This window comes from Anopheles gambiae, chromosome 3 (assembly GCF_943734735.2).
Source record: "Anopheles gambiae chromosome 3, idAnoGambNW_F1_1, whole genome shotgun sequence".
Taxonomy (NCBI): domain Eukaryota; kingdom Metazoa; phylum Arthropoda; class Insecta; order Diptera; family Culicidae; genus Anopheles; species Anopheles gambiae.
The window spans coordinates 25,816,666-25,843,137 of NC_064602.1; the positions used below are offsets into that span (position 1 = coordinate 25,816,666).

Below are 26,472 nucleotides of genomic sequence, written 5' to 3' on the forward strand. Positions count from 1 at the left end.
GACACATTGCGTGCGTTTCGGTTTCTGCAATATGTCGACAAATTAATTGGAAATTCCGGGCAGAAAACAAACAAAGTTCCCCGTGACACCAGTGTCACACTGGCCACTGGAGGGGTTTTATTGGTGCTGTGACTCTCCCTTCACCATGCCAATCAAACGTCATCCCTTGCGAAAACATATATGCATGGGACAAGAGCGACTGCTCAATAAAAAGTCCTTTTTTGCGTCCAATAAAAACTCTCTCAATGTCCCTACAATGTCCCTAAAACAATGTCCCTAAAAGATGAGCAAAAGAAAGTCGTTAAATGCTGTCCGATTTATTGGCGAAAGCTTTTGGGCGTATTAACATGCAAAGCATCGTAAACAAACAATGGCAAAGACCCGCAACACTTCGGACGTAACTACTTGGTGGCGTTAAAAACTCATAAAAAGATGTTTTGCTCTTTTTTTGTAATCTTTCATAATCCAAAACCATCAAGATTTTTTTTAACTTAATGGATGCAGCATTTACGATGAAATCCGGCAAAGAATCTGTACCCATTTTTTGGTAGGTTATGAGTTTCGTGAAGCTTTTACGGTTCTTACGCTTGTAGCTTAAAATCAACATTTCAACGCCACCGGACGAACGCAGAGCGAAATGGACATCATGAAACAGCGATCCACACTAATGGGATGCCCCTTAACCGCTCAACATAACTCACGGTTCACGTTCGCCACCACTCTGTGGGCACTTTTCTGGAGCGTTCGGTTACGATTACCCAGGGCAAGCTTTCTACCAAAAAAATACAAAACCTATACGAAGCGTATCTTTTAAAAGCCCTTTCCGAGTGCTGCCCATCCACGCCCATCTTGAGGATCGGTTTGCATCCGAGCGTGGAAAACGAAACACCCAACCATGTCACATGCACGTGGCATAAAGCGCCCACTCACTGCTACGTAGAGCACACACCGAGCGGACCAAAAGGAATTTAAAATTTATGAAATTTCACCACCGTAACCAGCAACAAGCGCTTTCGGGCCCCCGGCATCATCGTTTACGCCCCCCATGCAATGGGGGTGAAGTGTTACTTCGGGTTGGCACCGGTTCACACATCACCACACCAGCGACGGGAAAGGGCACGTGTCACATACGTGTCGGGCACACAGGATGTAACGGTGCGCCGGTTCAAGCACGGTGAGAAAGTAAACCGCTGTGCGCCCCCAACGGCCGCCCGCACGATTGATGCCTTCGACAAGGCAGTGCGGCAGGAGGGCCGGGACGGTGACGCAGTATCGCTTGAACGCCAAAGTAAAAGCGCTTAATTGAATCCCCGAGCCCGAGCTGCCCGTAGGGTTCTTGGAAGAACTTCATTCCACTGCCTGGGCCATGGTTGCCAGCCAAGTGGCTCCGGGCCCCGGGGCGCAGAGATATGCCGAAACAAATTAATTATCCCTTTAATTGGAGGATTGGCTCGGGGCCGCCCGAGGGGGAATCTGTGCCTGACGTGCCATGTTTTTTTTTTATTCTTTCCTCGCTTCTTTTTCTTCCACTGCTTGCTGTGGAAGCGCTCGGGTAAGCTTTTGGGAGCCTTGATTCGTTTTGCAACTTTCCGGCGCTATGCGCAAAGAAGTTGGTATGTAACATTTATCAGCACCAATCATGGCCATATCAAAGCGCAGCGTTCTGGATGTGAAAGATGCTTTCAGAAGCCTTTAGCAGAAACTTTTTAGGATTAATGGAAGATAAACGCCTGCAGATAGGCAATCCGTACCGCCAGGAGCTAACTGATTGGAGCTTAACATTCACGCAAGAGCGTGATATTTTCGATTTAACTCGCCGAATATGCTCACATAAACACATACGAAACAACATTCGCCATCGCTTTTATGAGCGTATCATAACATTTTGCTTCGAGTAACTTTTTATGAAAAGAAAAACATGTTCCCCAACAAACCCTTGACACAAACATACACCCAACACACACACACACACACACACACACACACACACACATACACATACAGACAAACACCGGTAGCTAGAAACGGAGCTGGCAACATGAACATGACACTTTTTCTCATTAACATCGCTCCAAGTAACATTCCTGTGCTACATCTTTCGACCACCCAGAGTAAACATGCCGAATATCGAGCAGTAGAGATGGCTAGCAGGAAAAAAAGCACCTCACTCCGCACTCTCTCCCCTCCCCCAAGAGATACAGAACCACAAAAACCCAGCCACTGGTGTTTCGGAGCGAGGCAGCCAACTTTATCGTATGTATGTCTTTCATTTCCAGCGACTTAACGATCTGTTTCGGGCAGCAAACAAACCATCGTCAAGACACCCAGTCCCTCCCGTCCTAGGGGCCCGTCCTTCACTTACACACACACATAGCGGTGGGAATGCTTCCGAGGCAACGAAAATAATTAGCAGTCATCAAACTGGGCTTCGTCAAATATTGACCAAGCCCGAGACGCCGTCGCGCTGATCGCTTCCCGGTAAAGGTGGCCACTAAAACGCCTCGAGCGAACTCCCAAACGGGTGGCAAATATGATGAAGAGAGGAACAGAGAGAGAGAGAGAGAGAGAGAGAGAGAAAGAGAGAGAGAGAGTACAGGCAGAAGAAAAAATCAAACAAAATCCCTATTTTAGAAAAGGGTGTACAGCGTTCCGTTGCGGTGTAGCTTCCTTGACCGATCCGTAAAAAAAAGCGTACCATTTCCGTATCGAAAAAGTCGAAACACTGGCAAGGAGGCAAGGAGTGAATAAAGCAGAACCACGTGAGTAAACAGCGAGCGGGTGTGCTTGGCCACCATCTGACAGCTCGTACGTTCGGCACCGTACCGGGAAAAACGCCATTCGGGAAATTTGTGGCTGTTGTTTACGATACGAGCGATCGGAAAGGGGCAGCGGTTTCCACTCCACCACCGCGCTGGATGCAATAACTTTCTACAAGCGCAGCGCCCAACGATAAAGCTATTTATTTTACACCGCGCAACTTACGTGCTTACTTGTGGATAACTTCGCCTGCCAAAAACCAAGCGTCTCAACAGTGCCCAGTAATTCCCATTGCCCCGCAAATACAACAATCGAGATATTGAACAGATAAAACAGTGTTCCTTCTCAGCTCGCTCTCTCAGTACTTGGTGGATTTGTTTTTTGCTACATTATTAAAACGATTGAACGATGGCCAAAACACTTTATTCTCAAACCTAATTGAAGTGCTGTAAACTGCAGCATTTACACAAGGCGTTACACGGAATCATTTAGAATGGATACTCAACCTGCAGGAACGTTCCTCTGCACGCCCATATGCTATACCTTCAATCTACACGAATGTCTTATGTTTACCACTGAGAAAACTTGCTGCAATCCAACCCTTTCATTCACGTGCTGTAGCACCATGTATTCCGCTAAACAACGCATAAAGTGGAAAATATTAACATACTTCCGCGTCTTCAAAGCCGTGGAGCGTGCGGAACGATGCATACCCTTTCCAACACCTTCACACCACCTTCAAACGGGCTTCAAACGAAATTTGATATTCATACATACTTTTATAAACAATTTCGTAGTTGTGTAGGAGAGAGAGAGCCAAAAAAAAAAGAATCTCATTTGCTCGTTAGATGGATGGGTTTTTTTTTAAAGCCCTCACCGGCCCCATTACGTTTGTCCGAAACACGTTTCGAACGAAGTTTAAAGCAATCGCGCGAAAAGAACATCATATGCTATCCCGTACACAGATGTTCGTCTGCCGGATACATTAAAAGAATAGAAAAATTGGTCGTTTCGGTGTATGCCTGCCTGCCAGCTCCAACCTGGGGGCAAAGGATAAAAGCGTGTAAAATGGGAAACGCAACAAAAAATAAAAATCTCCACACTACTGTGTGCCAGGTTTTTTTTACGCGCACCGTGTAGACAAATGGAGCGTGTCAGAATAGATTAATTAGATGCTCCATAAACAGCATCCCCGCAGCAAGTACACTTTCTTTTTTTTTTTTTTTTTTTGTGTAAAATTTGTTTTATTTTTTGCTCGCTCTGCTCAAAACCTCATCAACAAGGGTTACTTTACGATTCCCGAAGCGGCAGGTATCTAAACACGCGGAATGGAGCTGAAAACTGGAGCTCAGCGTCGGCAATGGCAATGGTCTGTGTTCACAGAAATAATGTGCCTTTTCGAGGAACAGGGTACGGACGAGTGGGCAAGCAATTTAACAGATTGACATGAGGCCAGTTAGCCGAAAGGCGAGCCTCTCACTAACTCTCGGCATGCGCGCTATTCATTTATCAAATTCAATCATCTCGCTGCCCAAATTAGCTCGTGTGTCCCGTGTCTACAAACGAATCCAAACACGTATCAACCCGCATCAACCCACATCTAATTAACTCATTTAACAGCGTTACATACAAACACGCACCAGCACTGTTCTATTGAAGCGTCGCTTCCCCGAACATGCGCTGCTCATTGGATGCGAAACTATTAAACCAGCCGTTTAGCGCTGCATGCGAGGTGCCTCCCGGGATGGCGCTTCGTCGTTTAACCGGTGTCTTCAGCATTTGGTGCCATATTAATCACCGTCATACTTTGCACCCACCCACCCGGCATTGCTCATCATACGTACCACCACACCCACGCGCACGGCACCGGCCATGATCACACGAAGGATCGTACAAATGGCCGCACGTACACACAATGGTGGCTGCGCTTTTCGAACGCGCCCATGTTAAACGCCTACGCGCGACCACACCCGGACATTATGCCTGCCACACTGCCCCTGCCACTGGCATCAATAATTCGTCATTTGATGTAATCTTAATGGGTGTTTCCTGTTGACTTCCTGCCGACAGGAGCGGACGGAAACACACGCGCACACACACACAGTTAGCTGCTGTCGCCTACCCAGTGATTTTGTAAGGCTGACCTCTTTGGGCCCTGTAATTAAAATCGTATTAATAAAACATTTTATCACCTCAGTACAATAGTGTTGCCGGTGTGTTGCGAGAGAAAGAGAAGGAGCGTGGCAAAGTCGATTCGTGCCAGGGCAGAAAACTGAACTGAATACTAAACCAAGCGTACAAAAAGCACGCGGACGGCACACGCAACGCGTGAGAAAATGCTCTAAAAATGTACTCCCGTTTTGGTGTCCGGCACCGTTCACTTGACACCGTCGCCTTTTCCACAGCAGTGTTGAAATGTAAACTCGGCTCGGCTTCAATCAATTATGCATCGTGGCATTTTCTTAGCCCACAACTTCCAACGCCCAGATCGGCAAGGTGTTCATGGCAAGCATCAAATGGAATGCTTGATTTTTTTGTTCTGCCACCACCGTCTCAACCGTCTCGACGCGTCTGGCAGCGTTAAGTATGTGTGAACCACCGTACGGTGGCTGACAGTGGATGCTTAATCATTCTTGGCTTTGCTTCCAGGTGGTACAGGTGGCAAACGTGCTAAACTGCTATTAAGCAAAGCTTTAAGCGAACGGATGGAAGTATGAAAGGAAAAAGGCAATGATATTGCTTAATTTTTCTCGTTTCTTTTGTAAGAAACCCATCTCGGTTTTGGTAATTTATTTTCATTATATTCGAACAATTAGTGGGAAAGTTACACAACAATAGGATGTCACAATAATAAAAAAAACCTTCCGATAAAAATTAAAGTGCATTAAATCTAAAGCAAAGTTTTGCTCATTTGCCTCATAGAAGTCAGCTTTTTTATGTTGAGATTAATTATGAGATTTTGAAATGGAAACATTCTATTACATTAAACTTATTACAACGATTCCACACATATTTAACCATTTTTCTACATTATTTTTTAAAAGTACATCCATTTTTGTACATTAACCCGCAACAAAATCTCCCATTCAATAAAAAAACAACAATATTTTTCTTTAGTTCGCATTTGTGCGATACCTGGCGCCTCCATCAATCCATCAGACATTCCCATCGGCAGCTTCTTTAGAGTAGCTACAATAAAAACACAGCAACATCAGAGCCCAGCAAAGTATAACCATCTTTAAAAAATTGTCCAATCTTCGCTTTGATGCTAATGTATGTGCTGATTGTTAACATTTGCCTTTTTAACCCTGCTTACAAGCGAAACTGCTTTTCGAACACAGCTCAAGTGCTAACCAATCGCATTGAATCGATTACCGCTTAAGCATCTCGAAACTCTGCAGCCAGTGCCTCCCAGTTATGTGGCTCACGATTTGCCAATTATGACAACGAGCACCAAACCACACGAGCTGGCTGACAGTTTTGCCAAAGGCAAATTGTCATACCAAAGAGTACACCGCTGGTACCCTTCTCCGCTCTTTTGCTTTGTCCGCACGGTCATCGCTGCTCCCTCGGTCCCACGCTGAAAGGCATGCAAATAGGCAAGCGAATCATCCCAACCACACAACGGTGAAGCAAATCTGCATACGACCCATCGAACCGCATGGAAGATAAACGAATTGTTCACGGGATCGTTTTGACAAAAGGCGCACCACCGTATCGCGCTCTGACATATGCATTGACTAAGGCAATGGAAAAGGGGCGAGCGGAAAAGGTGAAATATGAATATTAAACACACATACACACACACATTCATACGTCGTTCTTATCGCTTTGCAAGCGTCTTTCATTGTAAAGCAGAGATGGGATTTAAATATGACAGTCATCTAGTTTCGTTTTGTATGCAAATCAATCCCATTGCCAACGCCCAGAGATCCTCCGACCGGAAGGGCGAGATAAAGCGGGAAGCTGCGTTTAAGAACTACCGTTTGCGAATGTACCGCATGCGAAGTACTATAAATAGCAACCGCTCTTGAAATATTGCAAGTTTTGAGCGACAACTTCAACTCATCTGCATGCGCGGGAAGTTAATCTGCATTTCGTCAGGTCCTGACAAAATTGTTGTAAATTAAATTTGCTAATGAGTTCAAGCTAATCCATCAATCCTCTAGCCCTCCTGAGAAACCTTCCAGGAAACAGCTTCAATCAGCGTACGCGGACGACGAGCTACCCTGCTTTGGCTGACTTTGTAACAAATCACGCCAAACAGCGCCCACTATAAGCCCACTTCACCAGTGCGCTCTTGTTTGGTAAATAAACGCACTTATCGAAAAGCAATCGCACATAAACAATACCAATTACGGGGAATCATAACAAGCATAAGCACCAGCTTCATAAAACACTCCAACCAAAAACGCACACCGCCGGTGCACTGGAGAGATTAGGCAAAGTTCGGCTCCGTCAGTGCGGCCGGTGTCAAGTGATTGCGTCCGGGGTGCGGGAAAGAATGCGACTAGCGCTTATTAGAATTCCGCTGGTGAAGTAAACAACCTCACCAAGCACCACAGTAGCAATTATTCCGTAAGCTGAACTATCAAAATACCAACGGCCCAACCACCCCCCGAATGACCCATTTCCGCCCAACAAAAAAACGGGCGCCGAACGACGAGACAGCACCGAAGGGCCCACGGATCCAAAATTCCTTCATGTACCACCCGCCACAGTGAAACGGCGCCGAAAACAGGAATCATAAAATTAAACACGAAATTTGTTTATCCACCCGGGAGGCGTAATGGATCCGATTACAGCGAGGTACACCATTACCATCTCGGGAGCCGATCACTTTTGTCGGTCTTTATAGAGAGGGTACATGCTTGCCCTTTCTGTGAGTCTGCAAATAGTTTACAGCACAACGAGAACGGGGGAGCTCGCAAAAACAATCAAAAATTCCGAACTTGGCACATGGCACATGTGTTTTCATTCTGTGCCGGCTACTGCAACACAGCTCTGCACGTTTTCGGAAAACAACTGGCATGGCATGTTTGGCGTCTTCGGCGCTGTGACCCTGACACGCTCGCACACACACACACGCATTGGGCCAGATGGACGGCAGGCCACTTTTCCGAAAGACGGAGCTAGTCAAAACAGTTGCACATTCCAACGGGAACTAATATCATCCATCGTCGTTTACTACCGTATCAATGTGTTGTAATTGAATTCATTTCTTGTGCGTGCTCTTTTGAATGAACGATCGTGTCATTTGTTATTCGGAAATTAAAAACATTTGCCGCTGGTGTATTGTTCATGATCTCGTTCAATACTGTTGAATCTAATGTTTCTTTCGTCAATGTATTCTTTTTCACTACCAGGTACTTACTTTTTGGCAGGGATTTGTGAGGTAAAGTGTATGGAGTGTGTGAAATTATGCATTTGATATTATTTTACGGTTAAATGGAATATTTTTTTCATTTAAGTTAATAGTAAGATCACAGAGAGAGTATCGAGAGAATCAATAAATATCACACAATTATCCATTAACCCATCACCAATCCTGTAACATTACGATGAATTTTAGCAGAGCAGGTTTTGCAAAAAAAAAGAAAAATTCTAATGGTTCCCGGTCTATACAGTACAGTCGTCAACTCGTACGACTTAACAACATGCCCGTCATGGGTTCAATCCCCAAATAGACCGTGCCGTCATACGTAGGACTGACCATCCTGCTATGGAGGGGAACCAATTAGTCACTGAAGGCCAAGCCCACAAGTGAGTACAGGCAGGCCTTGACCGACAACGGTTGTTGAGCCATAGAAGAAGAAGAAGAGCTAATGGTTTCTTCTATACTTTCAGGCAGAAAGCTGAAATGTCAGCCTGTCAGCGGAAAAATAATCATCACAAAGGTTGTATCCATTTGACAGTTACGTACCGCCATATTAACCATTTGTTTACAAACAAAGGTGCAATTTAAATTCGTTTTATTTTATTTGTTTTGCCTTGAAATGGGTTATAGTGTTTTAAATAAATTTAAAACAACCTATTCAAATAGTATTTACCCTGTCTTGGCAAAACATGTATGCTTCAGCATATATATTTAATCATTGATGGATCAGCTGAAATAATCAAGACTTATGGTCTATTAATTACTACAGATCGGTCCATCCAGTGTACTTTGACAGATCTCCATATGACAGCTAGGGAGTCCAAAGCAAGGTGTGTTTTTAAGAAGGTGAATTATTAGCACGTTTTCCGGGCGCCATCATTGAGTATTGTTATGTCAAATCGCATACAATTTTCTATACCCCTCTCCAGCCCTTCCCGATTTTAATACCGGAGCCCCCAGTATTGTTAAGTCAAGTCGTGAAATGTAAATTTGCTCTGAAGCACTTCGCCTCCTAATATCTATACACCTTGGTCCAAAGTTACTTAGCATCTCATACAAAATCCTTAGCAACCATAACTTCCTATCCGACAACCGCCATTGAGATCTCCATCCATCATAGGGTTTCCAAAATCAGAGCAAAGAACTCACCTGTAGTCTATCTAACCACCTTATCTTGGCTGAAAAACTAAAGCTAGTTTGACGTGTTTGAGTTTTGTATCGAATGTTAATATGTTTTCAGCCGGCAAGTGCTAAACTCCAGGTAAAAAATGCTGACGACCCAATATCGAATTTCAAGAAGCCAACTTCAAAAATGAAGATCAACAAAGATATAAACCATCCCACTTATTTAAACAAGCCTATCGCTCTGTTACTTCACTGGAACACAATAATTAAATAATTACTGAAAAAACGACCCATTTCCTTCTATACCTCCTCTGCACGCACACATACCTACAATCACTTCACGCGTTCATCGCCGGAACCAGTTCGCAAAGTGAGTGTGGTCTTAATTTTCTTTTTAACCATTTCATTTATAACCCTCCCGCGAACGTAACAGGTGTTACGGGGATTTTATTAATAAATAATTTATGTCAGCGGTGCACGAGTTTCGAGCAGAAACCGAAGCGAAACGTGTTAGAAAATGGTGAACCAGAAGCATGTGCTGAAGTGTAGGGAAAGTGTTGAAAGAAAGACAGGGCATTATGAAAAGAAGCAAAAAAAATCAAACAAACTTCTGCCCGCCCATAACGTTTTGCGGTTATGTTGTGGAAATTTGCTTAAACGCAGCGCTCGCCACAAACGTGGGAAAGAGTGAGAGTTCTTACGTTCTTTGCCATGCTTAATGTTATTTTGACTGCACCAAGTAACGCTGCTTGCGGGGGCGCTTGCAGTTGAATCGTTGGTGGGTCGGTGGGAATTAATTAAACAATTGTTCACGCCTTCCCCTAGGGACCGGATTTTATGATTTTATGGCGACGAAAGCAAGTTTCCACCAGAAGGTGACGCGCTTTTTGTTTTGGTTTTTCTTGCTCCTACTGCAACTGGAACGATGAAGGGATGGATAATGCCAAAACAACTACTTGTTGACAAGGCATATGGCAGCACAGGGCCAGTGCGCGTGTACCAAAACTCCAACACAGCGAGGACAACACGAAAGCACGCACAAAAACAACGTACAGCAATTACGAAGTTTTGCTCGTATAAAATTTATATATATTCCACAACTTTCTGCCAACATGCCGGTGTGGCAGTGATTTGACGAATTGAGCCAAGTATCATAAAAAATAATAACCCACAGCACCCGCTTCCGTCTCGTTTCCCTGGTCGTCGAGCGGCAATGTCAAGGCGAGCTGAATTACAAGTTTGTTTCTTCGCCACTCTTAGGAGAAAGAAACGAAAAAAAAAGATATGTCTTCCATTAGCAAGCGAAGAACACGAAAATCGGACACAGAAGAACACGACCCGTCAGCGAGCGAACGATGCAGACAAATAAAACGCGCCCAAATAAAATAAACTAACGCTATAAATCAATTCAGCACATGGTGTCTGTATCTGTGGAAAATTTCGTGCACGCTTTTCCGAACGCGCCCATCCATTCTTAGGTGCTGTGTAGCATTGGGAACTGGTATCCACCCATTCATCACCGGTATTGTTGCCGATGGGATCCATATTGTTTGAAGTGGAGGAAAAAGAGAGAAAGTGAGAGATCGGGAGACGCCGGATTTTAATCTAATTTGAATATTGGACACCTACGCAATCGACATGAGAGAGTGCAATAAATCATACATGCGTTACCTTCAATACAGAGACACAATACCTTGAATAAAAAATGTACAATGCCCGGAAGGATGTTGCACAATCTCGGTCTGTCGGTGTAGCAGCCAAAGGCAAATTGAAAATTTATGAATCTGAAGAAGATGCCGGTAGGCATATGCATTTCTCACATCAGCGACACCCAAACCCCGTTATGTTTCATGGGTACAATATTTACAAACCCCTTTCATCAAGCACTGCATCATCTTCTGGGCGAAATGTTACCAAAATATTAATGATCCTCTGCCGGGTCGCATCACTGCGGTCGTAATTTCTGATAAACCATCACCGGCACCGGCGGTAGCGCTGGGACTGCGTCATGGCGTTGAAAAACAGGTGAAGATTTATAAATATAAGCGAACTTTTTTTTTTTGCTTTCTCTCTCTCTCTCGCTCTCAGTTTTACTCGCTACAAATAACACTGCCCTCACTCAAAAGCCAAACACTGCCTTAAAGCAGTGCGGGCGGGATAACCAGCCCGCCCAGCTGGTGGAACAGAACAAGGCTGTAAATATATCCGACTGTACGCAACACGGAATCCCTCACGAGGCGCACACCACACAACTTTTGTGTAGCGTTTCCAGCTGTTTTTTTTTTTTTTCGTTGCATGCGATGTTTACATGTTTTACCCTGATCGTATCTCTCCCGGTGTGTCATTTATTCTTGGTTACATTCGTTCTTTTCCTGGCCGAATAGAGGGAAGAAAAAGTCTTGGCGCAGTTGTTTCTAGTTTTGCTAAAAGCGATATTCCCTTGACGCATTTTATTCTCCCCATTTGTGTTCATTTTCTCTGCTTCTGTTTGCATTTTTTAATACTAAAAAAATCCTTATCCCAAACAGCATCGAATACAACATTCGAAAGATGCGAAAAACTCGCGACAGGGACAACTTTTCTAATGGGGTTGACAGTAGCAAGTGCTGCCCCGAACGCAGGAAAGCAAGAGAACGTGGCAAACCAATGCATGATGATATCGTCATCGTTTCCGCTTCCGCTCGCCCAAAATTCCGCATCCAGCTTTATTATAGCTTTTATGAATCTTCTTAACCGAGAAGCGGACAATAAAATTTAATCCCATCCACCGGTGGCCGAAGGGAAAGGACGGACCGAAGAGTAGCAGTTGGAAAAGGAAAAACTAAAACATCGCAACAGAGCCAATGCGGCGCATCGCAGCTGTGGAGCGAAAGGAATGAGGTGGAACGGCGGGTTCGCCATTCCCGCTAATCCTTCTTTGGCTGATGATGTAAAATAAGAATGCGACGGAAAAAGCGGAGACATTGCTTCCGGGAACGATCCCGCGTTCCGAGAGCGGAAAGCGATTGTTCTGAAGTCATAAATTACAGCTGTCAGATTGCATCGGACATCCGCGTCTTATCGCAGCGCTGTTGTGAACCTGTGGCGGAAGGTGGCTGATGTTTAAAGTCAACAGCCGATACAGCTGCGGCTGGGAAGAGCAGCGCGCAGAAAGAGTTTAAAACCGTAAATAATTGCTGCAGAAAAGTTGGAACTGTTCATAGAAACTTATGGTGGAGTAAAATGAACTATAAAACGTAAAATAAACTGAAGGTCATTGACGAATTGTAGAAAAGAAAAAAATAAGAATAATAATATTGAAAAATAAATTAGACGAAATATAGCGCAAAACAAAAAAAAATCCATTGTTATTTATCAAAACCAACCAAATATTTTACCTCTCCATCAAATGTCAACAGTCTAAATAACCCGTCCACCGCCAGTCAAAGCCAGCCCAAACGTGGTTAGATGAACGTATGCCACATTTGTAAGGTTTTGTGCGCTCATGCCGTTTATCTCTTTCACGCACACGCGCACCGTCTATTGGCGAATGTCAATCGGCTAAGCGTGCTGGGCGACCGCATGGTTTGAGCGACCACGTGCTGCGGGTTATGTTTTGATGCGCTGCCTCGGACGGGCCTGACCGTTTATTCACACCAAATGGCATTATCTCTCTCCCCCAAGCTGATGATGTGTGGCAGGGGATGCATTTTATGCAACTAATGACCATTAAACGTACAAGCTGTTTATAATCTGTACATGTGCTTGGCTAATGAACGGCAGCACGAGCGCGTGCAACGTTTTCAAGCGGCTTTTGTAAGCGATGAGAGATGAGGAGTCTTGTCTCACTCGCTCTCTCTCTCTCTCTTTCTCGTTCGTTCTCACAAACATACGGATGACGCACGTACCGGCCGCACACTGACCTTCATGGGTAAAGGGAGACGATTACACGTTAGATGATGTGCTGCTAACAATCGCTAGCGCAGTATGTTTCTGTTTGATGGGGTGAGCGGCCGAAACGGTTGTTAGACTAAGACTGTGCTTCATAGGATCATTTCTATAGGCAAGTTTTCAACTCACTTTCACTCGAAAGTCGAGCCATTCCAACCCACGATGATGAGATGTAGTGGCTGTCCTGGAGCGTGAAACTGTCGGATCTCGGCTGCGTCTCTGACGCGTCGATCTGTGCTTGATGATCGTATCCATTTGCAAAGGGCAGACACATTCTGAGTGGTCTTTTTGAAACTTCTATTAAATCATCAAATAACAAATACTAAATAAAGGCTTGGCATAAGCAATTGAACACAAATTACTTTCTCACGTCAACAAAATCTAAATCACCAAACTCAGTTAGGTACTATATGAGATGAAAGATTATCTCCATTATAGGAGATAATGAAAAGAGCAGTTTTGTCTGATCGGTCTTGTAATACAGTCGACAATTCGAACAACGCATTGTTCATGTCCGTAACAGAACCAAGCCTCGAATTAACCACCGAATGAATTCAGACTTCCCTGTCATGTGTAAGCAAATAAGTTTCGGTAAGCTAAGCCCACTATTGGAACAGGCAGGCCTTGAACGACAACAGTTGTTGTGTCAAAGAAGAAGAAGAAGATTACCGTTTTAAATTAAGGGAATAGATTACACTTGTAATCATTGCTCAAAATGTGTGGTTCTATAAATCTGAATTGTTACAAGAGAGTTGCTACTATTGCTAGTAGATTAAAACACGTGATTGTTGACGAGGTATAAATCCAAGTCAAGGTTACGTCAGTTTTGAATTATTCTTCTCAAGTAGATCGTCTCAATATGCCAATTTTTCATAGATTGTGTATCTGCAAATATTATTGGAACTTTATTTTTGCTATTAAATCTACTTTCATCGAACAGTTCAAAGTGTAAGAAAAGCTTTAGGGAGTTGTGGTGTAATAATAATCAAGCGTGCACTTGTTTGGAAGCTTTAATAATTACGCTATTAATAATCTCTGCCTAAAAGGTATATAGCAGACCCATTTTTCTGATCACATTCCATCGGCTTGTTTCTTAAATCATTTATTTATTCTGTTTGTTTTGCCATTCCCGAAAACTAATCAAATAAAGCTACCACCACTTCGACAATAAGGCATAAACACATATTTCCATTATTTTCGCCCAAAAAGCAGTACCACCATTTCGTGGGCACTTAAGCAAGTAAAGAGACTGTTAAGCACGGACTACAATGTAGCGATGTAACATCTACCCAGCTCTCGGGGACGACGAGCTATCGTAACGAGGAGATTTAACAGCAACCGGCTCCCGAGTGTACGAGATAGAGAGCTCCCTTTCGCACCCAGGCCCATTTTTACACACGTCCGTTCCCAACCATATAGGCCAAACAGTGCAGAACAATTCATTTTCTTTGAACCTCTCCAAACAGCTGCTCCCCGTTTGGCGTGCAAGAAGAACGTGCTCAAAGAGGAAAGTCCTCTTATCGACCCTCTTATCCCAAGCCGACCAAAAAAAAAAGGGATCCCTGAAAAGAAAATCCCGACATTACTTGCACAACACTATAGAGAGCTTACAGCACATGAGCAACGGCGGCAACCACACGGAAGCGCCGGTGTGTGTTCTTGCTCAAGTGTTGGTCGGCTTTTTCACTGCCGAACGCGCCCGACGAAAGGATGTCTGGCGCACGCCAGCCGTAAAAGAATTCTCATCGCTCAACCGTTACCGTGCCCCGCGTGCCACCACCCTTCCCCTTCCGATGTCCCTGGTTCCAGGTCCGCATCGGTGCCGTTTTAGGCTACACCCAGAACGAATATCTTTTCCCAGCCTGATTGTGCCTTAGGTTTGGTTAGTACTTTTATTTTTAGTCCCAAAGTTTGGGCACGTGTAGCCGTATCCGTAAACACTTTCACTACAGAGCGTAGTTGCTGTCTCTGCCGTTCCATCCGCTGTTCGCTTTAGCATCACAAAGAACGCAAGGCGAACGAGCCTTACTCTTCGGCATCTTGCAGTGGGCAACTGCTCACAACGAATACTCAAACTATAATCAGTTCGTGTAAAGAAAGAGCGTCTGGGGATGATTTTTGTCGAAGGCGCGGCCCACCGTACCCATCATCATCATCATCGTCATCATCAGAAACATTCATTTTCAAAGACGCTCATGAAAGGCGGATGCAATCGAAGGCAGGACACGCACCGCCCGAGCGGCTCGAACGTAACTTATCTGTTAGGGCAGTCGAATATGTTCCTTCCGAGAATTTGCTACAACCCGTAAGGGCACTGCTGTCGGAAATGATCGACCAAATCGGTAATGAATGCTAAGGGACATGCGGGCGGCCAGCAGCAGAACGACCACAATCCCAGACACATCCTTTCCATCGACAACTTTCTACCGGCGTTTGGGGAGGAACGGGTCAAGATGGCGATTGTTAGAAGAAACCAGCCAGACATGGGGTTGGTTGTGCTGTCGAAAATCAAGAGAATAGATACCACCCGAGAGAGAAATATGTATCATTTTTATGGGAAATTGCCAAGCAAAAGTAGGGAAGAAACAAAATGCCAAAAGTTGGCATTTTTTCTAAGGGACAGTAAGGAATTTTTGACATATTTTTATGGTCACTTCGAGCACGGAATAATAAATCACCAAAAGTTTTTTTTAATGCTGTTTCGTATGGCCCGTCTTTAAACAAACTGCTGTGAGTCAGATTTTACGATCTACTCGATGATGCTCCGATTGCGAATGGATTAAATTTAAACTGAACCGTTGATAAATACCTCCTTCCGGATTTCCCCCAAGTCCGTGCTTGTGCCTATAATGCAGCGCCATACACCCACCACACAGTTAGAGTTGGATGAATATTCAGCAAATATAAATATTAATCACCATTTGCCAAAGCCCACGCCTAGGCTCAATCAGCTCAATGCAGCTGTTTATTGAAGCGTCCGACAAATTTGATGTCCGCAAAATTGCAAACAAACAACCAATCGGCCCTAAACACGCACCTTTTGTTGACTTTCCTGGAACTGTATCTAAGACCGTCGTCGTCAAACAAATGAACATTTCAATTGGGGAAGTTTTCTGTGTATCTATTCACCAGGTATGTTGCTTGTTGCTTTGATGACTCACACTTCAATTTCGGTTCATTAATCCAGACTGTTGCACATTGCGCTTGTTCTCGCGAATTCAATTAGGCAACCGTTTGCCGCGCAATGTCGTCCGACAACAAGCAGACACTTTAATTACTTTAATGTTGGCGTTGCATCGATCGATCGGTTGTTAACCATGAACTTTCATGTCCGGTTGCTAAGCAGAGATTATGGTGCAGTGAATAAAAAGGACACTCTCCACCACCCGGCCACAAGCTCAAAATCACAATGACACGCTGGACACTTTTTGGTGGCGGAAAAGCTTATGGTCTGTGTCCACAGCAGCATGATTGACACCGTAAAACTGGTCATTATCGGGAAAGTGTGGCGAAACCACACAGCAGACCCCAAACGACTCCAACCCCTTGCCCGTGTGTGTGATTGTTGGTTGCATTATAGACAATAACAGAACACTGGGAAAGGCTGGAAGCGCTCCATTACGGAGTTGGTGGAAAATGCGACAGTTCTGGGAAAGATTGAAATGACCCCGAAACCGGCTCCTGCCAAGCCCATGTTGTCACCCGTTGATTACGCAATTGTCAGGCCAATCGATTTGGTTTTTGCTCCCAGGGGTGATTAATAGTTTGTTCGAAGCAATATGAGCGGAAGGGATGGACTCTATAGGATGCGGTGTGAACTTTGAACCCTAAAAAACAAGAGCTTCCAGTAATTATTGCACGAGCCGAGGTGATACACCACACGTGAGGTTTTCATTAAATTTAGCATTATTAATGCATTGATTATTATCACTTCCTTTAGGCAGATCATTAACATGCAGTCGATACATGTGTTGTTAGTTTTTCCGAGTACGTATGAGGGATATGCTATTGATATTTTTTCTCTACCTTATTATTCCATTTTTCATACTCGTAATTGGATTCATGGTTTACAAATGGATTCTGCCAAATTACGCTTAATTGTGAGTAACGTAAAGAACGTTTCTCTATTTGTGTACTTTATCCTCATACTCAATCAATATTAAATATTCAATAATAGTATTCATATAATAATAGTTAATATTGATAACATAGTGATAAATAATATCTTGTCATATGATCATTATCATCATGTCATAGTGACTCAACAAAACTGTGCACCTGTTTACGCCATACATACTTAAATTATTATTTTACAAAGTTTAAATTAAAAGCAAAGCTATTCAACATATGGGAAATGAGCTAGTTTTCATATTAGAAGACTCTACAACAACGCTCCAACCGCCACAAAGTACACCAAGGATAGGTAATTTGTGAAACTAATTGCAAACCTCTGAGACGCAAAATAGAGACCTAAAACCAACGACATCTCACTCTAATGTAGTTCACATTTCCACCGCATTACTTCAACCTCCAACTATCCAACAGCACACCACAGCACGCAAACGAAGAGATGAAATGTTTCCTGCGCGAAACGGTCGTAACACATTACCCAAACCACACACACACACACACACACACACACCAGGGTAAAAAGTTTCCCAAACAGCCTCACCTTGAATTTTCCTTTTCACCAAACATGCCCATTACGCTTCTACGTACAATTCCCCTATCAAACATTAGCATATGCGTTAGACACTTGCATTACACCAATTCCCGTCTCATCTGCTCATCTATTCACCAGATGCTTCAGTTTTCTTTCTCCTCATTTCTGCAAAGCGCCTACGTCGCTCTCGATCCGTTTTTTTGTCGGTCTGGTCGGTCGGGCTGTCAAAGTTACCTCCTTCCGTTGCCAGTTCGGTTGGCAGACACGGCCGAGATAGGGACGTCAAAATGGTGCTGCTTTGCTACCGTGCACCAAAACTCGTACATCTACCTCTACACGTTACGACACAGGTAAACAGGCCCAAAGGAAACCGCTCCTGACACACAGAACATCCGAAACAATGCCAGCCAAGCAAAGGGAAACGAATCAGACCTATCTCATGGGGAGGGAAAAGGGGTGGCAAAAAACAGAGCACAAACAACAAGAGGGAGGAAATGCAGGCTGTAAAAAAAAAACAAACAACAGCTGATCCCAGCACCCAAACCTGGTATGCTGGTTTGAGATTATGATGCAAATGAAAAAGGACGCATCCACCCAAGCAGCACATTTGCTCCACTTTGCTCCCTTTGCCGGGGCGCAGCACCGGCTCATACAACCGATTCGTGTCACTTTTCCTCCTCAACATCGCACAACTTTATCATTCTTCCACTCAAGGGAGAAAAAGTGTAAGTGTGTGTGAGTTAGAGAGCGAGAGAAAGAGAGAGTCAAAAAGACGGAATTAGTCCCGGTCCCTTCACACACACCCACCCACCCAATCCACCGCTTTGACGAGCGATGCGTTGAAAAAAAACCGAGAGATACCGCTTAGTTGTGCAACATAACCTCACTTCATCTAGCACTTTCGAGAGGCGGCAACAACCTGCAGATGAGGTAGCGATGCTGTTGTCGGCTGTGACAGTGACACCATCCTCTCTCCCACAACCCACTCTACAGATAAAAGAAAGCAACCGACACATTATGCTCCCGAGGTTGCAGGGGGATGGGATGAATGCTTTCAGGCCATCGGGGGGATTTGTTGTATCAACAAGAATATGTAAACACCCTTTCCCATCTTCATAAGCAAGGACACAGAAAGCAAAAAGGAAATAGAATGTGTGTGGGAGAGAGAGAGAGCAAGAGAGAGAATAAGTGAATATGCTCGGGATGCTGTTTTAGCTCAGGACGGTGAAACGATGGGGGTTGGATTATTCCTTCTTCTGCTTTGAAGGTTTCCCCGAGTTGCATGTATGATGAACATGGAAGCAAACGCATCGAAGCTAGGTGCTATGCAGCACAAGTGAAGGATGCTTTTGAATGAACCAATGTCCTTCCCTTCAAAATCACAGTCAGTCTCGAAATAGCATCGCTGGAACAGCAGAGCTGGAAAAGAACTACAGGGTGTTCCGAGTCAATTTCCAATGTCTACAACAGTTTTCAATGATTGCTAGATGTTTTTCAACAGCTGTCAAATGTTGTATTCGCATCACAATAATGTTTCAATTCTTCCGCATGATTTTCAACACGTCCCAAGCTGGATTGAGTTTGATCGTTCTACGTGTTGAAAAGTATGTGTAAGAACTGAAAATTTATAATGATGCAAGTACACCATTTGACAGCTGTTTAAAAACATTTTTCGAGGTGGTGATAAATGATGTCTACATTCGAAAGTGACTTGGAAAAACCCTGTAAGAGAGATTAAGATATGCAACAAGAGGAAGAATAGCCTTAGGTTACAAACAGAGACAAGGATTATAAACAAAATGCCTAATTGGAACAACAAATTAACATGTTTTAGACAGATAAGATTAACGGCTTTTACGTGATTTCTTTGCCTATCAAACTGTCAATTATATGATATCATGTGTTTGTCTATGTTATCAATACGATAATACAATGAAACAGTTTCAATATGAACTGAGCTTTGTTAAATTGTTATCGTTATTGCACAAAAAAACACAAAAAAGGCATTATACTAAAACTGTAAATGCTCAAAATATTCTATGGGTGCTATTCGTCCGAAAACAAGAAAATTCCTTTCTTTACAGGGTTATCTAAGTCAGTTTCGAATGTAAACATTGTTATTTGCCGCATCCAAGATGTTTTTTAACAGCTGTCAAATGGTTTATTTGTTTCAAAATGAAATTTCAGTATCAATACATGATTTTCAACACACCACAAAGAAATGTCAAACTCAATCCAGCCTGAGTCGTATTGAAAATCATACTGTAGAAATTAAAAATTATTTTAATGGATATGAAATGTCAGATCCATGTGGAACGGCATTTTGCATGCGGCGAATAACAATGTTTACATTAGAAACTGACTTGCAAAAGATGATATTATTATATCATATTTCACGACCAGCACTGTAGTAGAAGGATGAAAACACAAAACAACGCCGGATAAAGCAGCGAAGGAAGCGCGCAAATATAGTACGAGAGCCATATTTTGTGAGGTTCGTTTGAAGTGGCTCGTTTTGCTGCCAACAGACTAAGGACTTCTAAGGATCGCCTCCTACTCCCGCTCCCGCGGTGAAAGGCGATTGCATAGGGAAGTGCGAAAGCCCACCGACAACCAGGACACATATCAGTTGCAACACAAGAACAACGACAAAATGCCGTGATTTATGCAGCATGTATGAAAGCGAGCAGCGAGTGCATGGGAGATTTACAGTGGCCTTCTTGAGTCACACCCATCCGGGGCTACGAAATTCCCAGCGCACGGACCAGCCGCAGCAAGTTCCCATGTACGCTAAATAAAGCTGCATTTAATTTTGTTTCCCATTTTTTTGTCCCATAGCGTTACGTCCTTTCACCGAGTAAAACGATTTATGGACATAACTGAGAAGAAAAATGCATCCCATCATGCACCGGATTACGAGGCAAATTTCGCATCACTCTCGATGGGAATAGCACCACACCACAGAGCTGTGTGAAATAGTTTGCATCAAAACCAGCAAAGCATTATTACTGCAGACAAGACCGCACACATTCTTTGAGCGCGCGCGGTCGAGCTCATGAAACCATGATTAAAATAAATCAGCTTCCCGTGGCTGGCATTCGTGTGGAAAATCGACGAAACAATTACTCCATCGCAAACCCTTTCCGTAGCGTAACCCGATCAAGTGCGGCTGGCCACGCGGACCAACAACACGCAAATTGGAAACGCAATCTGCGCACGACGTCATGTAAAGCGCGCGCGCTTGTTACGCGATACAGCAGCACCTGCAGCACTGCGTCGGTTGCGGTTGCGGAAAGAGGATCCATCAAAAACGTGCCCCAGCGTCCTTAGGATGCGAGATCATCCCACAGAGCGGTGGAGGATTAGTTAGAGCGAAGGAAGAGCTTTTATACGGATCGATTAGCACACTGCGGTTAGCAGCAGCAGCATCATTGCACGAGGTGGTTCACTCTTCCGGTACCCTCAAACCCACGGAAAGTAATTACACAAATTCCACAACTCGCCATTAAAGTTTAATATCTTTGCCGCTCACTGTGGCGTAGTTGTTGACCTCTTTTTTCCACAAGCATCAATCGTTGCAAAAGTGTTCTACATACAAAACCTGGCATCAAAAAAAAAATATATAAAGGAAACTGTCACTAATTTACGTTCCCATCCAGGCCCGGAAGCAGCGTATCGTATCCACTGAAGCAGAAAAGCGCTTAAAGAGAGCTAAAATCAATATCCTCGGTAGGTAATCCACTACGCCAAGCCACAAATACCCATACATTCACTGCCTTTAGATTGGTCAGAGCTTTCCGTTTCCCCCAAAGGGGAAAAAACCCCAATATCCCGGTCCGGATCGTCCGTCCATAATTATTATACGCTTCCGTCGTCCCGCATGCTGGGGGATGCTTTCCGCCCGATTTCATTCGCATACTCAAGCAAAACATGAATTGAAACAGGAAAAGCTTTCAAAATCCATTTCTCCTTTTTGCTGGGATTGCTGTAGCTGCTGCTGCTGCTGCTGCTCCCCGATAGGTCGATTTCCCGTTCCGTTCGGGTGGAAAACGGCTCCCGCAAGCAGTCCCTCCGCGGATCGTTCTTCGGACACTGCTGAGATTGCATTGCGCTCCCCAAATCAAATAAAAAATCTGGCTCCGTCGACAAGCTGCCGAGACGAACAGAACGGACGACACTCGACTGGCCATATTAAAATCACAACACAACCACGGCCGTAGTACAAGCGAATGCTTTTTGGCGAATAAAAATGCTGCCCGGTGATTCCAGGAAATCGGCAGCTGTAAATTACCATCGCCATCATCAACAACCGTCGCACAACGCGTCGCACCCGGCATCTGCTGCTGCTTGTTGATCCTTTTGCGTGAACGTTTCGCTCTCGACGTGCGGTGTGTGTGTCTCGATCGATACTGGTTATTAGTCTGTCAGTTTTCTTGGACGCTATCAAACGCTACCTAACATCAACGGAGCCATTGCATCCGAGAGCAATCTCCAAGACTAGAGAGACCCCAATGCGTAGAGGGGGTCTCCAACGCCCAGAGCCTTGAATTCATTCAAACATTCCTTCACATCACACTTGGTAATCGGCGTGCATGAAGCTGACAGCTGCTGTCAACTCGAATTATCTTCCGCAATCAGCGCACCACGACAGGAGACACTAGGGTGTCCCATCGCCCCGCAAAAGAAAGGCGCCAATTAGATGCAAATAGAGCGAGCAACAACAACTCACGAGACCCCCCGCCCATCCTAACTGAAGTATTGCTTCTCGATCGCCAAACTTACCTCGTCCCACTTGATGAACTTCTCGCCGTCCTGCAGGGCCTTCGGGACGTCCATAACGCCCAGCTTGACGGCGGTCGGATTATTCAGGGCCACCGCCGTACTACCACCACCCCCCGCCGTTGGTTGACCGCCAGCGGTCGTGGCGGCAGCGGTGGCGCTGGCATTCGGCGACGCTGCATTTCTCGGCGAGCACGAGCCGGACAGTGATTGCGGTGACTGCGTGGTGCTGTTCTGCCTGTCCGCCGCCGTCAGTAGCGAGGCCATTCTTGCGCGTTGCGGGGAAATCACGGCCGGGTGGTGTGCGGTTTGCAAACCCTCCAGGAGAAGCGAGGGGACAGCTGTGTGGCAAAAAAAACGAACCAGCGCCACAACAATCTAGACCACAGACGTATCTCGCGCGGGCCCTCTTGCCCGGGGGAGATCGATTGCCGATAATTCAATCAATCTGCCGTTCCGGTTACCATCCGGTATGCACTGGCACACTCACTAACACACACACACATATACACTTAGAGAAAAAGGATCTTTTCCTTTGGCGCTTTGGAAGGGAAAACTCGCTTGTGATTCACTGGAAAATGGCGCCGATATTGGAAAGGACCAACAAGAACCGTCGCGGAACACTGACACACACACACAAACACACACACACGACGATAAATATAGACGCACTTCTCAGGCACCGCACACGTGCCTTCGTGACATACGAGCCATTGTTGCCATTTTAATTAATATTTACACCCGGCTGGATACATTTTCCATTAATCACCGATCGATCCAACCGACGAACGGAAAGCTCGTTCTCGCTCGCTCGCTCCCTCTTTCTAGGATTAAATCCTTTTGGAGGGGGAAGAAAAGCACATTCACACACACACAAACACGCTGATACACTCGTCCTTCACTCTCTGTTTATAGGTTCAATCCGCCAGCCCGTTATCCCGAAGCGCAAAGGGGGCAATGGCGGCTTTTAATGCAACTGCCCCTGCTACCCACGGTTAATGGAAAACTGACCTGTGAAGAAACAAAAAAAAGTGCGCAAACATAAGTAAATGACAGGCAGGAAGATGAATGGAAATAGCTGTATAATAGCAACACAATACTTTAATCCCGAACGTGGCTCAAACAGGCGATCTCCGGCCTGCCGCCGACCGCCATCAAATCACGCTCAACCACCAGCAACTCGAACTGCAATCAACGGCAACGCGTAGAACGATCAACGTTTGATTGGTCCGTACCAATGGTCCGACAGTGCGCCCCTCAATTGAGACACCGCAACGGGACACACCATTTAATTTATGCAAACACCGCGCAGCCACGATTCGATTCGATATGCCGTCCGCAACGAGGGGCAAGACAAACTGGATGGATTTTTCCTTTTTTTAAAACCACAGCATACAGATTCGCTCGGTACACTCGGAGATGGGGCCCATCCAGGAGAAGGAAGACACCGTTATCGTTGTCCTTTCACCGCCGATACCGCATGCTACCCCACGCGATATGCTACTGATTTATGGTGCAGTGTATAGAGTGTAGTCGCTGCTGTGGCGGGCAAGCAAGCAGGCAAGTATAAATAATCTTACCAACGGCGGAGCGCACGTTGAAATCGAAATAAAAGCGAAGAAATAAGTTGTGGTTTGATGCAAGCAGGAAGAGAGGGGAACGGAAGGCGCAACGGAAAACGGAGACGGAACACTCCCACGGAAGCCTTGCCGCGGGATCCTTTCTGGAGTAGCAGAAGATTCCAGCAGTCGAGCTTGTTGCACGAACCACGCTCTCCTGTCCGGGTGAGTGGGGTGGTGAAAATGAACCACAAAAACACACACACCCACACACACAGTCTCCTAACACGAGCGTTGTCTGCCGGTTGGATGGTTCCGTTTCTCCAGCTGATGGGCGTTAGATGGGAAGAGAGGCGTCCGCGCCCGAGACGAGCTGCCCGTTAAGTGATTGATGATGAATGGACGTCAGTCGTCGTCGTCGGGAGGTGTCTCGTCTGTACCAACAGGGTAGTGGGGAGGTGGGGAGTGATTTGATTTTCGACATATAACTGTTTTGCGGATTTATTTCTCATTCGTCTTCGGATGATGTATGTGCGTGTGCGTTTTTGTGATTTTCTTTTCTATTTTTTCGCCGGCGAGTTTTTCTTGCATTGCTTTTGCATGTCTTCTTTTCCTATTTGTACCTCGGCACGAAGGAAGTGGAGGAAATTATGGAAAGGACACAGACACGGCACTACACACACACATACTCACTGCCTGTACGTGAATCAATCTATTTTGGTCATGAATAATATCAAACAACTCTCTGTCGGGCGGGGTTTGGTGCATTGACAACCCGCCGACCGATGGTATAAATAAAACATTTAATATCGCACTCTAGCGTGATTAGGTAGCCATGGGGGTATGGGTAATTGCTTTGTTTATGGTATGGAAATGCGCCGCAATTGGGCGGTCCGATTGAGCTGGCGGGGGGGGGAGAAATCATTCGTTTGTCATAGAGCTTGAACGAACCAGTTCGATACATACATTATGCTGCACTAGGTTCGTGTTATTTCGTTTGTTTTTTCGACGCAAAGCTCGAAAACACTGTCAAGGTTGGTTGCAAAACAACCCTGATCGACCAATTATGCATCATAAAGCGTCCAGTTCTACAAAAATAAACGTGGACTTCCAGGTAAAAAGCCAACTTGAGAAACACAGCATCAAAATGTATGCTGCCCAGATGACTCATAGAACTGTCTAAGTACATGCGGCTAGCCAAAACGTGACCAGGCAGTTCATTATTCGTTCCTTCGTCTAATCGACTTACAATTCGCAAAAACTTGCCTTATTTGTCCGTACATTTATTATTCTCTTATCAACGGGTAGTTCACAAAAAAGCTATCTGAGAAGTTCATCGTTAAAGCGTTCTTTTTTTCTGTTCGCTCGAACATTTCGTAAAAACCTGTCTGGGTAGTTAATCATTCACTCGTTCGTCCGTTCGACAAGCCTTCTCCAGTACTGACACATAAAATGACGAGCGTCTCCAAAAACATCTTTGGTAAACGCAGCTAGTACTTTGACTTAAAAAAAAAACTGAACGTACTGACCAATTATTGATCATTTTTAACATCTCTAATTCTGTTTGTTGAGGACAGTTGAAATATTCATTCCTGAATCACGTACCTACTCAACATACTGACCAGATCTTGTTCATGGTTTCCCAATTCTACTCTTGTTTAGATTCAGTAAAAATTGAGGTAAGCAAGACTGCATTAAATCTATATAGTTTATAATTCTAACTAATCTTTTCATCTCAACCCAGAGAGAATCCAAACCCAAGGTCAATCCAGATCCTGGCATACGCTGATGATATAGACATCATTGGGCTGCGGCTCTCCTATGTAGCAGAAGCCTACCAAGGGATCGAGCAGGCGGCACAGAACCTCGGATTGGATATGAACGAGGCAAAGACCAAACTGATAGTGGCAACATCAGCGGCCCTACCAATAAATATTCCAAACCTACGTAGGCGTGACGTACAGATAGGTGAATGTACGTTTGAAGTCATCCCAGAATTCACCTATCTAGGGTCAAATGTCAACCACGACAAAAGCATGGTAGCTGAGTTGCGCACAAGGATGCTGGCTACCAACCAGTCATTCTACTGCCTGAAAAATCAGTTCACCTCAAAGAACCTGTCGCGACGGACGAAGCTTGGACTATATAGTACCTATATAGTACCGGTACGTACATACACCTCTGAGACATTGGCACTGTCGAAATCTTACAAAAACCTCTTAGCCGAGTTCGAGAGGAAGATGCACAGAAGGATACTTGGCCCCGTATGTGTGGAAGGACAA

At 44.8% G+C, this 26,472-nt stretch overlaps 1 protein-coding gene and 1 non-coding gene across 13 annotated transcripts in view; one reads left to right on the top strand and one right to left on the bottom strand.

The window, feature by feature from the left end:
- LOC1280066 (1-phosphatidylinositol 4,5-bisphosphate phosphodiesterase classes I and II) overlaps window positions 1-26,472 on the bottom strand; it is a 96,768-nt gene that overhangs the window by 58,638 nt on the left and 11,658 nt on the right. For all 12 annotated transcript variants that reach the window (XM_061662565.1, XM_061662567.1, XM_061662554.1 and 9 more), the window contains exon 2: window positions 22,635-23,642. In XM_061662565.1, coding sequence (XP_061518549.1) covers window positions 22,635-22,898 — 264 coding nt within the window. In that variant the 5' untranslated portion in view covers window positions 22,899-23,642. The remainder of the gene's footprint in view (window positions 1-22,634; window positions 23,643-26,472) is intronic.
- LOC11175673 (small nucleolar RNA U3) lies at window positions 13,271-13,473 on the top strand. Its single transcript, XR_003025311.2, has one exon. It is a non-coding gene; the product is annotated as a small nucleolar RNA U3 (small nucleolar RNA).